The 14,242-nt window shown below is 39.9% G+C and overlaps 1 protein-coding gene across 1 annotated transcript in view; it reads left to right on the top strand.

Moving 5' to 3' along the window:
• CUBN (cubilin) overlaps nt 1-14,242 on the top strand; it is a 198,533-nt gene that overhangs the window by 66,059 nt on the left and 118,232 nt on the right. Inside the window, exon 25 of the mRNA XM_029283182.1 lies at nt 919-1,078. Coding sequence (XP_029139015.1) covers nt 919-1,078 — 160 coding nt within the window. The remainder of the gene's footprint in view (nt 1-918; nt 1,079-14,242) is intronic.

Genomic DNA, 14,242 nt, shown 5'->3' with positions numbered 1-14,242 from the left:
ACGGGGCCAAAGCCCGGATCCTCCAGGCCTCCGACCAGAGACGAGGCCGGGCCGCGTCTCCTGTGTCCTCCGGTCGTCCCCAAAGCCTCCAATGGCCGAAGACAGGTCACCATCTAGGTCTTCTGGGCCATACCAGGCCCTCCACTGAAGAGCCGGGGCTGAAGGAGGACAGGGCTGGAGCTGGAGCTTCCGCCGCTTAATTTCCATTAAGATGGACTGCATAATATTATTCTGAGCACACACCTCTCCCCAGGGCATCTGGTGGCTGGAAAATAAGTGATTTCTAGTTCTATATTAGTGGTATCCATAAAATAAAAGGGCTGGATTTACACAGGTACTTTTTCAGTAAGGAGAAACAATTCTGACACTTTTTCTTTTGGAGTCCAAGTTTAATGTCTAAATGAGAAATTAATGCAGAACAAGAACATTGGTTCAGGGATACAACCAATATTTTCAAGCAATTGAAGAGTTCTCTATATTCTGCTTTTTATTCCAATTGAGTGAGCCAATGATGTATCTTGGAGTCCACATTTGCAATAATTGCAAATATTACTGGTGTCCTCTTTGGATGTTATGCTACTTACTCAAATGGAGGGGAAAATGCATGCGTTCTTCCTACCCATTGTCATATCAACAGATCCATTGCTGGCATCTTCCCTGAAGTGGGAATATGAATTCCCTAGCAGGGAGCTTCCATTACTACAAAATGTTTCCTTGCTGCAAAAATTTGCTTTATGGCAGTTGAAAGACTAGGAAGCCAGCGATGGAGACGTGAGACATACGATGAAAAGAATGGAAACATCAAGTAGATCCTACTTAGAGAGAGCATATACTTTAATCGTGATCCTTTTTACTGTAGTCAGATATTTTTTAAAAATAATCAGCATCTCACATATAATTTTTTCTGCTTCTTTTCAGCTTTATGATGGCCCTAATGCTCAATCCAGTTTGATTGGCACATTTTGTGGAATTAATGTTCTTCCATCTGGAGGTACCACAAATTCCAGTCTTCATGTGGTGTTTTTTTCTGATCAAATAGATGAGTCTACCGGATTTCAGATGCTATGGAAAGTAAATGGTAAGGCATATTGATATTTGGGAATTTGGCAGTAATGATTTCTGTCCCAAATCAGCAAGAAACCATCCTCTGAGTTAAGTCTGTAATGTGTTTTTTTTTTATGTGAGTTGCTTTCTTTTTGTTTCAGTTTTAAAATTTTTGTTTTATATTTCCGGTAATTGTGATAATTTTATCTAACAATTTTATGTCAGGGCTTGGCCATAACAATTTTTGGTTAGGAAAAGAAATGTCATAGACAGCTATGCACTCTCATAATTAGGAATACAATACAAATGTAACAGCAATGTTACATTTTAAAAATATTTTAAAAGTAGCGTTAATAGTGACAACCACTGTAGTGTAGCGTAGCGTAGTATAGCATAGCATAGTATAGGATTATCATATTATTATAAACTTTCTTACAGATTTATATTAGGGCTGCCAACAATTTTTTTAAAAAGTCATGACAAGATAGCCTTGAGCTGAAATGCCCTTCTCTCATATGATTACTTCAGCTGCTTATAAAGTGGAAAGTATTTCAGTTGATGTTGGCATTGAGGAACAAAATGTAAAGACTAGTAGTGCAATGTTCTCCCACCCAGAAATGCTTGAAGAATTACTATATTGGTATGATGCTATGTTGTTGGGGATGTGGGGAAGGGTTGTGGTGAAGGACATCAGTTGATAGGAAGAGTACCATACTCTTCTGCCAACATTGGAATACACATGATCCTGAAGGATCTTTCTACTTGAATTTTTGATAGAGTGGTTCATACCCATAGACCAGGGGTGTCAAACTGCTAGCCCATGGGCTGGATGCGTCATGCCGAAACCACGCCCACCCCAGCTCCGGCAATGGGGAGAAAGTTGCGATATATCACGACATGTCACGTGACGTTGCGAGTTTGACACCCCTGCCATGGATGAACAGAAGAAGCCTAGCATGTCTTGGTGATGAATATGGCCATCTGCTAAGATATGAGCGCAGCTGAGTTTTGTCATTGGTAATGAGAGCTGTTGGAAATTTAATATTTCCTTGCAATGTACAAGCTTTGCTCTGATAGGCAGGTCCATGCTTCTTACTGTCAGTTGAGAGCTGTGACCTTTTTCCATTTTAGTTTCCAGAAAATGTAATTGTATAACGGTGGATTTGTTTGTTTATTGTTCATTTATTCATTTATTATTATAATTTTAGCAATTATATCTTTCTTTGAACCTTTTGTTGTTATTTTTATCGCTGTGATCTATCTGATAATCAAAATTCTCTGTGGAAAATCACCCAGCTATCTAAAAATATTAAAATAAACAGGATCCAAGAATTTAGATGCTATAAACAATGACAAATATTACAGATCTTAAAATATATTATACTATTATCCCACAATAAGCTGGCAATTAATCTCAGACCAATTTGATTTTACAGATGACTTTAGCTCTTCAAATGCCTGGAAGATATGGAATGCTTCAACCTGGTATTGAAAAGCTAGTAGGCATGTCACAAAGCAAGGCCAAAATTGAAAAGATTTTGTCTCTTTTAAATACCCACCTAACTTTAATTGGAAAATGATTTTTGGTAATAAACAGATGTTAGGCAAAGTATATAGAGCTGGAGAAGTAATTTCCCTTGATATTGATTCCTAATTATCCTAGGGGTTTTGTGTGGTTTTTATTTTTACAACAATATGGAAGTTACTCATCACTTCTGGGATGCTTATTTTCAAGCCCTCAAGTCTAGTCTACAGTTCTAAGAAATTCTTGGCGATCCAAGCTGATGAAACAATTTCAAGATCAACTAGGTGCTATTATTTAGGTTCGTATTTAGGATCCGAAGTCTCTGATTCTAAGTTATTCAGGTTTTAAAAATCAGCACCTAGATTTTGGAGTAGCCCTGGAAATTATCAGTTATTTTTAGGGCTACAACCATCCTTCAGAACCTGAGTACCATAAGATATACACGCTTTCCTGACCAAACGAGCATTAATGTGGTTTGATTAAGATGACTATCATTGGTTTACATCTGCCTTTTATGTAAGTTAGGAAACATTAATGTAACTTTGCCGATTGAGCTATGAAAGGGTAATAGTCATATAATCCTTGCAGAGAATGTGAAGCTGATGCAAACAGTAATTAAATTGCTGCAGCTCCCCTCTCTGCCTAATCACTTTGCATTATTAAATTTGTCCCTGAAGCAGCTGGAATTGCCTCCAGGTCCCTGGCTAGCTTGAGCTGTTGTATGAATTACACAATATCTGAAAGTTAACTCCTTTCCAGGGCAGCCTTACAAAATGCAGCTATTTATCATCTCTTTCTCTTTCTGGCTAGACTGGTGACACATTTCGTATTCAAAGGGTGGGTAAGGGGGAAGGGGGATATTAGGGGATCCTGGCAACATTGGAAAGAGAGGGTTTATGGGAAGCAAGCAGCTTTGCTGAAACTCAGCAGGGAGAAAATGGAAAGGGGATAAAACTGAAGAGCTCTGAAATGATGTCATCCCAGAACAAAGGAAAGCGGGAAGCTGATTTCCTCAATGGAGATGACATCATCCATCCAACCAGAGAGGAATTTCTAGAGTCTTTTATTAATGTGTAATATCAGAGAGAGAGAGAGAGAGAGAGAGACATGCATAAATATACACTTCATAAAGAGCAGAGTTTAAAGTAATTTTTAACAATAAAATGTTTAAGAGACTGGTTATCCTGAAGGAAGGTTTAAGCAAGGTTTGGAACTGTCTGGAGCATGAGATGAAATTCAGATGCTGTAAAGAATGTCAACCTAGGTCTCCATTTTTGATAGTCTTATTATGGCTCCTTCACTGCTTTTTTTTTCATTAGCAATGCTTATAAGTTGGTTCTCTCTTAGCTGCAAGTATTCTTGGCTCCTGCCAAGAAGGGGAAGGAATGTGAAGGTGAAAGGAAAGGCGCTTTCAAAATCCACAGGCATTTTGCTCTTCAAATTCCTCTTTGCCTTGCTTGTCAAGTCATTTGTAAAATGCTGGTTGTATTAGTGCCTTGTGGAAAAAATAACATACTTCTGGCACATGAAAGGTTAACAAATTTATCAATGCCTAAATTTTTGCGGATTACAGTTCACAAACTACTTTATAAATATTTTCTTTTGTCTGGGTTACAATTATTCTTTCTTTCAAAAAGAGAAACAATTCTTCCTGCTTTCAGCAATGCTGTTTTGGCTAATTTTACATGTTTATATTTTTGCTTCTGGTTTTTTTCTTAATCTGTCACATATTTTTTTAGCTGACTCTTTTTCACAGTAGTCTTAAAAATCTATGCAGGCATTGGCCTTTTAGCTAAACTTTGCTCCTTTATTTAGATTCACTATTTGCTTCTGATTCTTCGTGCTTCTCAACATGTACGGGAATGCTATTTTGTTGTAGGATTAATGACAGAATCTTATAGACAGTTTCCTTCTGCTCCCTCTTAAATCTAACAAGGTCAAGACATCATTATTTTAAGTGTGTTTCTTATACTCCCTCTTTTTCCCAAAACAAAATTGTCTTTAATTTTGCTTCAACTTTTCCTGCACCTCTTCTTCAAGGTTATCTCTTCATTTTTTTCTCATGGATCCCTCTGCATGAACTTCAACTTACAAAATTTCCCAGCCAGCATCTTAAATCTGCTGAGGTTGTAAAATGCTGCTCTACACTTATAAAAAGCCTGCAAAATCATTTGAACACATTGATTAGGAAATTATCCTGCAGGAAAGGAAGTCTATATGTACAGATAGGATTTGCATACACAGCTTTTCTTTGCTGTATATGAAATGATTATGTGACCACTGAACACTGCATGATCACTTGACTATTTCAGGAAGTGCTATTGTTTTATAAGTTCTATAAATGTTGTCTTGCACATGAAGTAAATTCAGTGTAAGAGAGAGAGAGAGATTTCATGAATTTAATAAGATAAGCACAAATCATTTCTGCTACACAGTACACTTTTTAAAGAAATTCTTTCCCTCTTTCCTCTTTTGTTCCCCTTTTCATGAATTGGTAAAAAAAATGGTGTAGGGTTAATGTACTATAAGCAGGAATAAAAATATAACATGCAGGGCAGGTTTTTTTTCCAGATTTTTTGCTTTTCATTGCCCTTCCCTTATGAAACAAATTGCCATTTAAAGCCTAACAGATAGTATGGGAGGCAGATTAATTTTCAATTAGAAATGCAACAGTAGGGGGAAGATACAAAAAATACTCTTCAAGTATAATTTTTCCAATTTTACTTGGACCCCTTTGCAACTGCTTTTGGGATGGAAAATGTTACATCCTTTCACACATTTAACTTGCTGCCTGCTTTACACACCATGGGATAAGAGCGGCTCACATTACTTCAGGCATTTAGCTGCTGAAGCTTTTCTTTTCAGTACACTGTTTTGAAGAGATGGGATAGCCAAGTGGGAAGGCATAGATGAGTGGTGGTGAATCATTTGGACTTAGTATGTCAAAAATTGAGAACATACCTAATTTGACTTTGCTGGCTTGCCTAACACACCCCAAACAAAAGAGACTATTTTCTATCTATCTCTCCCCCATCTAGATAACCCTGAGGTCCTCTAGAACAGGGCTTTTCAACCAGTGGTACGGGTACCACCTGTGGTACATTGGCACCTGGCAGGTGGTACGCGACCATCCTAGAAAAGTGGTAGTGGGGGAGGGGAATGAGCTGAACCGGTGGCAGCACGGCACAAGCCTGAGCGAGAGATGGCTGGAGCTGCAGGACTGTCAGGGCTCAGCGGAAGTGCCAGGATCAGCGCCAGGCTCCAGCTGGAGCTCGGCACTGATCCTGGTACTTCTGCTGAGCCCAGAAGAAGTGCCGATCAGCTGGAATGTTGCAGCATCTCCAGGGTCTTGTGATTAATATTCAGATACTTGGCAACTGATTCATATTTATGATGGTCACAATGGCCCAGGGTCATGTGAAGTGACCAAAACCTGCTGCAATCACCAAACCAAACCAAACAGCCCCCACCCCACCCTCGTTGCCAATCCTCAACAGAAATGCTGACAACAATGAAAACCTCGGACAGGAGGAAGAGTGCCGCCGGGTGGGCAGGCAGGTGTCTTGCTTGGCTGTGGCTTGGGGGGCACTTTTTTCAGTGCCATTGTAACTTCGAACAGTCACTAAGCAAACTGTTGTAAGTCGAGGACTACCTGTACTTCATCACTTTTTTCCTTTTTTTGTCATCAAGTTTTTGACACCTTGCTAGGCGACTGGCGGTACTCGGATATTGCCATATCCTAAAAGTGGTACAATGGGTGAAAAGGTTGAAAAGCCCTGCTCTAGTTCAATCCTCTGCTCAAGCAGGAGACATATACCATTCCTGACAAATGGTTGTCTAATCTCTACTTGAAAACCTCCAGTGATGGAGCATCCATAAGTTCTAAAGGCAGTTCAGTTCTCACTGACAGGAAATTTCTCTTTAATTCCAGGTAGCATCTCCCTTTATTGATCTTCTATCCAATATTTCTTGTTCTTCCCTCAGATGCAGACCCCCTTTTCTCTGTGAGAACCCTTCAAATACTAGAATAGAATAGAATAGAATAGAATAGAATAGAATAGAATAACAGAGTTGAAAGGGATCTTGTAGGTCATCTAGTCCAACCCCCTGCCCATGCAGGAGACCCTACACCATTTCTGATAGATGGCAGTCCAGTCTCTTCTTGAAAGCTTCCAGTGATGGAGCTTCTACAACTTCTGAAGGCAATCTGTCCCATTGGTTGATCGTTCTCACTGTCAGAAAGTTTCTCCTTATTTCTAGGTTAAATCTCTCCTTGATCAGTTTCCATCCGTTACTCCTTGTCTGGCCTTCAGGTGCTTTGGAAAATAGGCTGACAGCTGTGACAGCCCCTCAAATATTTGAACACTGCTATCATGTCTCTCCTGCTCCTTCTCTTCACTAGACTAGCCATGCCCAATTCACGTAACCATTCTTCATATGTTTTACCCTCCAGTCCCCTAATCATCTTTGTTGCTCTTCTCTGCACTTTTTCTAGAGTCTCAACATGTTTTTATAGTGTAGTGACCAAAACTGGTTGCAGTATTCTAGGTGTGGTATTAGTACTTCACATAATCTTGAAGTGATCTTTAATCTCTCTGTTAATTGCAATTTAGTATTGCATTTCTTTTTTGGCTGCCGCCACATACTGTTGGCTCATATTTAATTGATTGTCCACTAAGACTCCAATCTATATGTGTACTTTTGGTTTTTCTTGCCTAAGTGTAAGACTTTGCTTTTCTTTACATTGATTTTTGTTTTGTTACATAGGCCCAGTGTTCAAGTCTATCAAGATCCATCTGGATCTTGAGCCTATCTAGGTGTTAGCTATTCCTGCCAGCTTAGTATCATCTGCAAATTAGAGAAGTTCCCTTCTATTTCTTCATCTAAGTTGTTTATGAAGACATTGAAGAGTACTGGGCCTAAGACAGAACCTTGTGATACCCCACTGCTTACTTCCCTCCATGTACCATTAAGGACTACTCATTGAGTATGGCTTGTCAGCCAGTTACAAATCCATCTGATGGTGATAGATAGCATCACCACTTTTTTCTAGTTTACCAAGAAATAGGTTGTGATCTACTAAAAGACAGCTATCATTTCACTCCTAATCCTTGTATCTATTAGATTATGCATATCTAGTCTTCTCAATTGTTCATTATATGGTTTGGCCTCCAGTCCCCTAATCATCTTTGTTGCTCTTGTCTGTACTTTTTCTATGGTTTCAGCATTGTTTTGTATCGAGCTGGACCAGTATTCTAAGTGTGGCCTCACTAGTACAGTATAAAGCAGTGATGGTGAACTTTTTAGAGACCCAATGCCCAAACTGCAATCCAAAACCCACTTATTTATCACTGGGTGCCGGGTGGGCATGGCCACGGTGGTCATGGCAGACTCAGTGGCCAGGGCGGCGGGGGCCAGTCCCTTGCCATCTCTGGGGCACAGTACGCATGCCCACAGAGAGGGCTCTGAGTGCCGCCTCTGGCACATGTCCCATAGATTTGACACCACTGGTATAAAGCAATACTATCATGTCAGGTGATCCTGATACAATCTTTTACTCAAAAAGGCTGCTTTGTGCCATTTCCCGAGGCCTGTGAGCCTTAGGGTAATGATTGTCCCCATGGCCCAGGGCTCCCCAGGATCTGCCTCATGTCATTTATTTTGAGGCTGTATTCTCTTTCTATTGACAGGTCCCTGCAGCTTACCAGAGGCTGTTCTGGGTCTTGAAATGCCTTCTGAGAATGCTCTTCTATGTTCTCTGCAGCCTCCAAAATCTGTGTAAAAGCATTTCTCCTTCTTGGGCGATTTTTAGAGAGTCCAGAGGCTGCGCAAAAACACCCTTCATTCTTCTGTAGCCCATTCAGTCTGCAAAAATTGTGGAAGAACATGGCTTGTTTTTGAGAATAGTTGTCAATTGTTGGTGAAAACAAAGTGTGTCATGCAAAATATTGTTGCATGCTTCCTTTAACACATGTGTCTTAGATTTGCCATTCTAGTATAGATGCTTGTCTGATTAGCTTAGTGTTAGATTTGCCTTAGTTTGACATACAGCTTGATATACATACATACAGTACTTGATTTCAAAAGGAGTCAGAGTTATTTAGAGCAAATGCATCCAGTGCAACTGTTGGTTAGGGTTTTTGAAAATCATCATTTATGCCTTTTTTAAACAGAATTCAGAGTTGGAAGAGACCATGGAGGTCATTCTAGTCCAAACTCTATACCATTTCATACAAATGGTTGTCCAATCTCTTCTTAAAAACCTCCAGTTTTGGAGCACTCAGAACATTTTCAAATCAGCATGTTGCACAGGCCACTTTTACAGAAACCAAGATGCCACAGGAAGATACAGTCACCTCTGAGTCATCTGCTTCTTGGTCCTTTTATTTGTTGCAGTCTCTAAGCAATTTTGGCATAAATAAGCACACAGCAGTCATACTTAAAGAAAATTTTGGAAGTCATTAAAAAAGAAACCAATTCTCAAGGTTCATCAGGAGTTTTAGAGTCACATCCCAAACTTTCTTTTGTAAGCCCAAGTATTATTTTGCTCTGCAATCTTTACCAAATCCCATAGTCTTTTGAAGTGAACTAAAGTTGATGACAGATCCAAGTCACTCTTTATATCTTTCTTATAATTTTATGTCTCTGTGTCAACTTTTTTTTTAATAGCAGCAAAGGCAGATCTTCCTTTTTCCCTGCAGCCAAAAATATCTCTAATCCCACCTTCTGATTTTGCAGATAAATACCAGTAGAGCAAATATTTTCTAACTAATTTTTACAGAGAGTGAATCATTTCCTCTACAAAGGGAAATTTAGTTATTGTGTCATAATATGATTAGGCTACCATCTGGCTTCATTTTCCTGTCTTTGATATCCATTTGTTTGAAAAATAAGAGCTATTCCTGAACTGGGCAGGAATAGTTTTAGAGCACCTGCTGAAAAAAAATCATGGACATGTATCATAGATATGAACTATGTATGTGTGGTATGCATGACTAGCCTTCCTCTTACCCTGATCCTGCTAGTAAGTAAGAATGTAATAATTCATCATACTCTACATTTTATTTGGGGAGCTTCTGTTGGATTCAGTGTGTTAAATGTGACCACTTTCTGCCTGGCCTTGATTTTTGCTGGCATGATAGGTCTTCCTGGTTTGGCTGGATTAGTGTGATCCAATAGACCTTTAGTCCCTTTCTTCTCTGCTTCTTTCTATTCTTTCCAACTTAGTGGAATGTAAAGAGGAAACTAAGTAAAGCAGCTTAGAACTCTGTCAGTCAGTCAGCAGGGATACTTTCCAAAACTAAATAGAACTAAACCAGACTTGCTGTTGGGGAAGAGCCCATTGAAAGTGAGATCAAGTTTGGAAATGATCAGGACATGCAAAGAAAAACATTACAGAAAACAACCTCAACCCAATGGACTCAACTGGAAGATACAGTTGGGAAATGATTCAGAATGTTGCTGAATTTTCCATTCTAAGGCCACTTCTCTCTTTGCTTCTGATCACATGTCCCAGAATGGAGTACTTTTAACAAGGCTGAAATGACCTCCAGAAATCATCATTATATGATTATATGATTTCTTTCATTCATGTGGCTCTTCTACAGACAGATGTCTCTGCCAGTAGATCTTGGAATTAGCTGTCAGAAAATGGTTTCAGCAGTCAAGGGGATTTCAATTGTCAGAATGGTTTTTGTTTTGCTTACAGTAATTGTGTCCAGGCAGGAGGAAGGTAGATTTAACTTACTTATTCAGCAATACAGCTATAAATACAATGTAATTTCAGACAGATTCTCCTTTTTTAATCAGTGCACATCAAGTTGATGAAAGCTGATTTGCTTTAAATATTATTTCAGAAGAAATAAGGATTATAGAGAAATCTTCATGAGTGGAATGTGGAGGTGTTAGAAGATGGCAGAGGACAGAATCTGTTTCATCATATTCTTTTTTTCAGAATCTTGTCAGGCAGCTTACAATAATTCTCATTTTAGACTCAAACTAAAGTGAGTCTAGGACAATTGGCATAGCCACTTCATCCCGGCCTCCCCACCCAACTGGCCCACCATGTTTGCCCCTCCCTGGCCCAGCCCCCCTGGCCACTTCATCCTAGCCCCCCTGACCCACTGCGGCCCTTCCTCCCAGGAAGCCTCTCCCCTGAATCTCCTCCTTTCCTGCTTTGCCCCAGGTGACTCACCATGGGACAGATTGCCCAGGCCAATTTGCCACATGGGAGAATTAGCCATTTGGGACAGTTCCAGGGATGCAGATGTTGACACTGCCACACCCACACATGCCTTTCCCTCCCTCTCGAGGAAAGACTCCAGCCTGCCTGTAAGGGTCCACCCCCACAGCAAGATCGTGCCCTCTCCCTGCCCACCTCATACAGGCAACTCTCACTTGGCCAGCCCAACCTGACTCCTTGAGAGGCACATTTTTTCCACACGCATGACACAGATGCAATCATTTTATATAGCAGGCTCCACGCTGCATTGCATGTGGTCTTACTAGGCACACACACCCTCCACAAGACACACATCACCAGGAAGGGCACCACGGTATGTCATGTTTCTCCAGGCACATCACCCCAAGGAACAAAATCTTAAATTCACAATCCACACAAACAGCCTGCAAAGGGGGAGGAAAGAATGCCAGTAAAAGGTCAGTCCTGTTCCTCAAGCCACTTTCTCAGTTTCTCTACTGCCTTGAATTTGAGTTGACCCAGACAGCTTCTCATGACCACTGCAGTTTCAAAATAGGTTAGGCTAACAGAGCCTTCCTGGACCAACAGCTGCTGGTGGTTGGCCTTTCATTGACCTGAGTTGGGTGGTTGTGCAAGAACACCCATCGGGGTCTTTGTGGGCACTCTCAGCTTTGGAGCTTAGTGAAAAAGGCAACAGGAAAAAAAATCCCATATAGAATCAAAGCTGGACTGATGGTGTCCTGATGGGCAAAGTGGATTAAACTGGACTAGTCACCTTACCAACTTTTCTCTCTGCTTTCGCCCAGGTGGCCAGGTGTCTTTCTTTGGGAGGAGGGAGGGGGAGGTGTGGGCATGTGGCAGCAGCATCCATCTCCTGGGAGCTATGCTGCATAGATCATTGTCCCATGCAATGAATTGTCTTGCAGCAAATCTCCAAGGGTGAGGGGAGAAGTACTAGGGGAGGAGTGGAGCGGGAGGGAAGCGGAGGGAGGATGCAGTGGGTTGGCTGGGGTGGGAGGGGTCCGCGAAGGGCCAGGCCGGAGAGCAGGGACAACCACGATAGGTATGCATGGGGGAGGGGGTAGAATGAAGAAGACGGGGCCAGGTGGCTGCGGCCAATTGTCCCCCTCGGAATTCAAGAATAGTACAAGATTCAAAGATAAAAGGTAGCTAAGTAATTTTACTAACGACACAAGCAACTGCAATACATTGAAAAGCACTCTTTTCAAAGGCTAAAAGTCACTATATATGTATGCTCCTAGTATTTAAACCCTAAGCAAAACAATTTATTTGTTGTCTTGCCTTCACAATATTTTAATGGTTTGCCGTGTGTGAATTAAATATGAAGGAAAGCATCAGGAATAGCAGACTCAAAGTGTGAGGTTAAAAAGGCCAAAATGGCAATCATGTGTAATTGTACCCTAAGTGTACACAAAGCATAAATAAATCCTGTCTCTGACACATATACAAAGTAGGCAGGACTTCATGACACTTTCATTATAGTGATCTTGACACGGTAATGTGTTTTTTGTTTTGAGATTACAAAGCATGAATTTCCAGAGAAGTTTCAATGGGAAATTGTGCAACAGAAAGCATCAGGAGTAGCAGAAATACATGTGCACATGGACAAACATTCATTCATTAAGCTTCAGAATCGTAGTCTGAAGCAGTTCTTCAATTTTATCAGTTCCTTTCATTAACTTTTATTTTTTTAAAAAATAAATGAAATCTTTAAAATATATTTCAATAAAATTGGGATCTTATTTTGTCTGAGAAAATAACTTCTCTGTAATTTGAAGGTGTAGCACAAGATTTGCCAAACACAATTTGCTGCAATTAGATGTCACAATTTTTCCACCCTTCTATTTCAAATGTCAGTAAACCCCATTTTCTTGCTAACAGGATGGAGTCAGTGGAAGACATTTGGATAGAAATGCCTATATTTACACTGAAACATTCCCAGTTCTTTCCCAGAACCACAGTGCATTGCTGCCAGAATATTCACACAGTGGTTTCCTATGGAACTAAGCCACAAAAAATGTAGTTTGTTGAGAAAAGCTGCATAAAATCCAAACATTTATTTTTTGCTGTGAATATTCATTTAAATTCTACTGGCCTGAAGATAGGCTTGCAAACTTAGGTATAGATAAATTTCAGGGGCATCCTTATGCTAGTCTTCATAGTAAACAGAAGGAAACGTTTATTGAGGTATCTTGAAAAGTAATGGCCCAATTTTATGGCTGGCATTCAAAGGAATAGATCCCAGAAGGTAACTGAATAAATAATGAGCTCAAAACTAAGTTAAGTTTTTAAATTGAATTTTAAATTCTAATTTTCTATAGCTATAATTCTATACATTTGACAGGGGCATCTGCGTGGGATTAGGTATAAAAAAGAAAAAATAAAACTTGCTGGCAGTAACCATGTAATCAAAACCCCATCTTGACTTTTTTGGTCACTTCAGGAAAAGTTCCTGCATTTGGCCTATGGGTTCTCTTTTAATATTTTATTAATGCACCAATCTTATTATTCAGTGAATGCTCTACTTAATTTATGGAACTTAGTTCTAGATGTTCATGCATGCAATTCTGAGGATTCTTATTATAAATATTTAAGTTACCTGTGTGTTACCAAAGAGTAACACTGTTCTCTCAGTATTCACAATGATAGATTATTTAAAGTACACACAATAAATTGTTGTTTTTTTTAAAAAAAAAAACATGAAAAGGGGGAAATCAATATTTTTGACACATTATCGTAACAAGCAGATATAAGATCCCGGGTGCAAGATGGGGGCGGTATCATCTCCCGATACTGAAAAAGTATATAGAAAATACTCACTCTTAAAATCAGTGCAGTCATTGCAAATATGAAGAGAAAGTGTTTGTGATTAAACAATAATATTGTCCTAATAACAAAGCTAAAACTATCCCATGTAAAACAAAAATATTTGAAAATCACCATTAGAACAGAAACAAAAGTGGTATTTAAATTGGCATTAATGGCTAAACCAAACTAAAAAGTTGTAAAGGTCTACCTGAAGCTGAAGCAATTATTTGACCCTTCCAGGCAAATTGCTACAGTTGGGCACTATCACCAAAAATCTATTTTCATATCCCCATCAACCTACTCTATTTCTAATAGGACATATAACATGACTAATGAAAGAAATTTAAACTGCATGTAAATCCTCTATATATGTTTACCCCAAGTAGAATTTCATAATGAATTTCATTCATTAATGAATGAACCTGGTGGCCGCCTGGGATGGTGTGGCCGCGGGGGCCCTGGACCGGGTCGTGCCTTTGCGGCCCCTCACCCGATGCCGGTCTACCTTGGCTCCTTGGTTCTCCGAGGAGCTGAGGGTGATGAAGCGTCGGAAGAGATGCCTAGAGAGTAATTGGAGGGCCACCCGCTCCGAATCCGATCGGAAATTGGTAAAGTCCCATTTAAGGACTTACCTAGTAGCGATA

This window comes from Protobothrops mucrosquamatus, unplaced genomic scaffold, assembly GCF_001527695.2.
Source record: "Protobothrops mucrosquamatus isolate PMUCROS unplaced genomic scaffold, P.Mucros_1.0 scaffold33, whole genome shotgun sequence".
NCBI lineage: Eukaryota > Metazoa > Chordata > Lepidosauria > Squamata > Viperidae > Protobothrops > Protobothrops mucrosquamatus.
The sequence above is the reverse complement of the archived record's forward strand: the minus strand, read 5'-3'. Positions and strand labels throughout refer to the sequence as shown.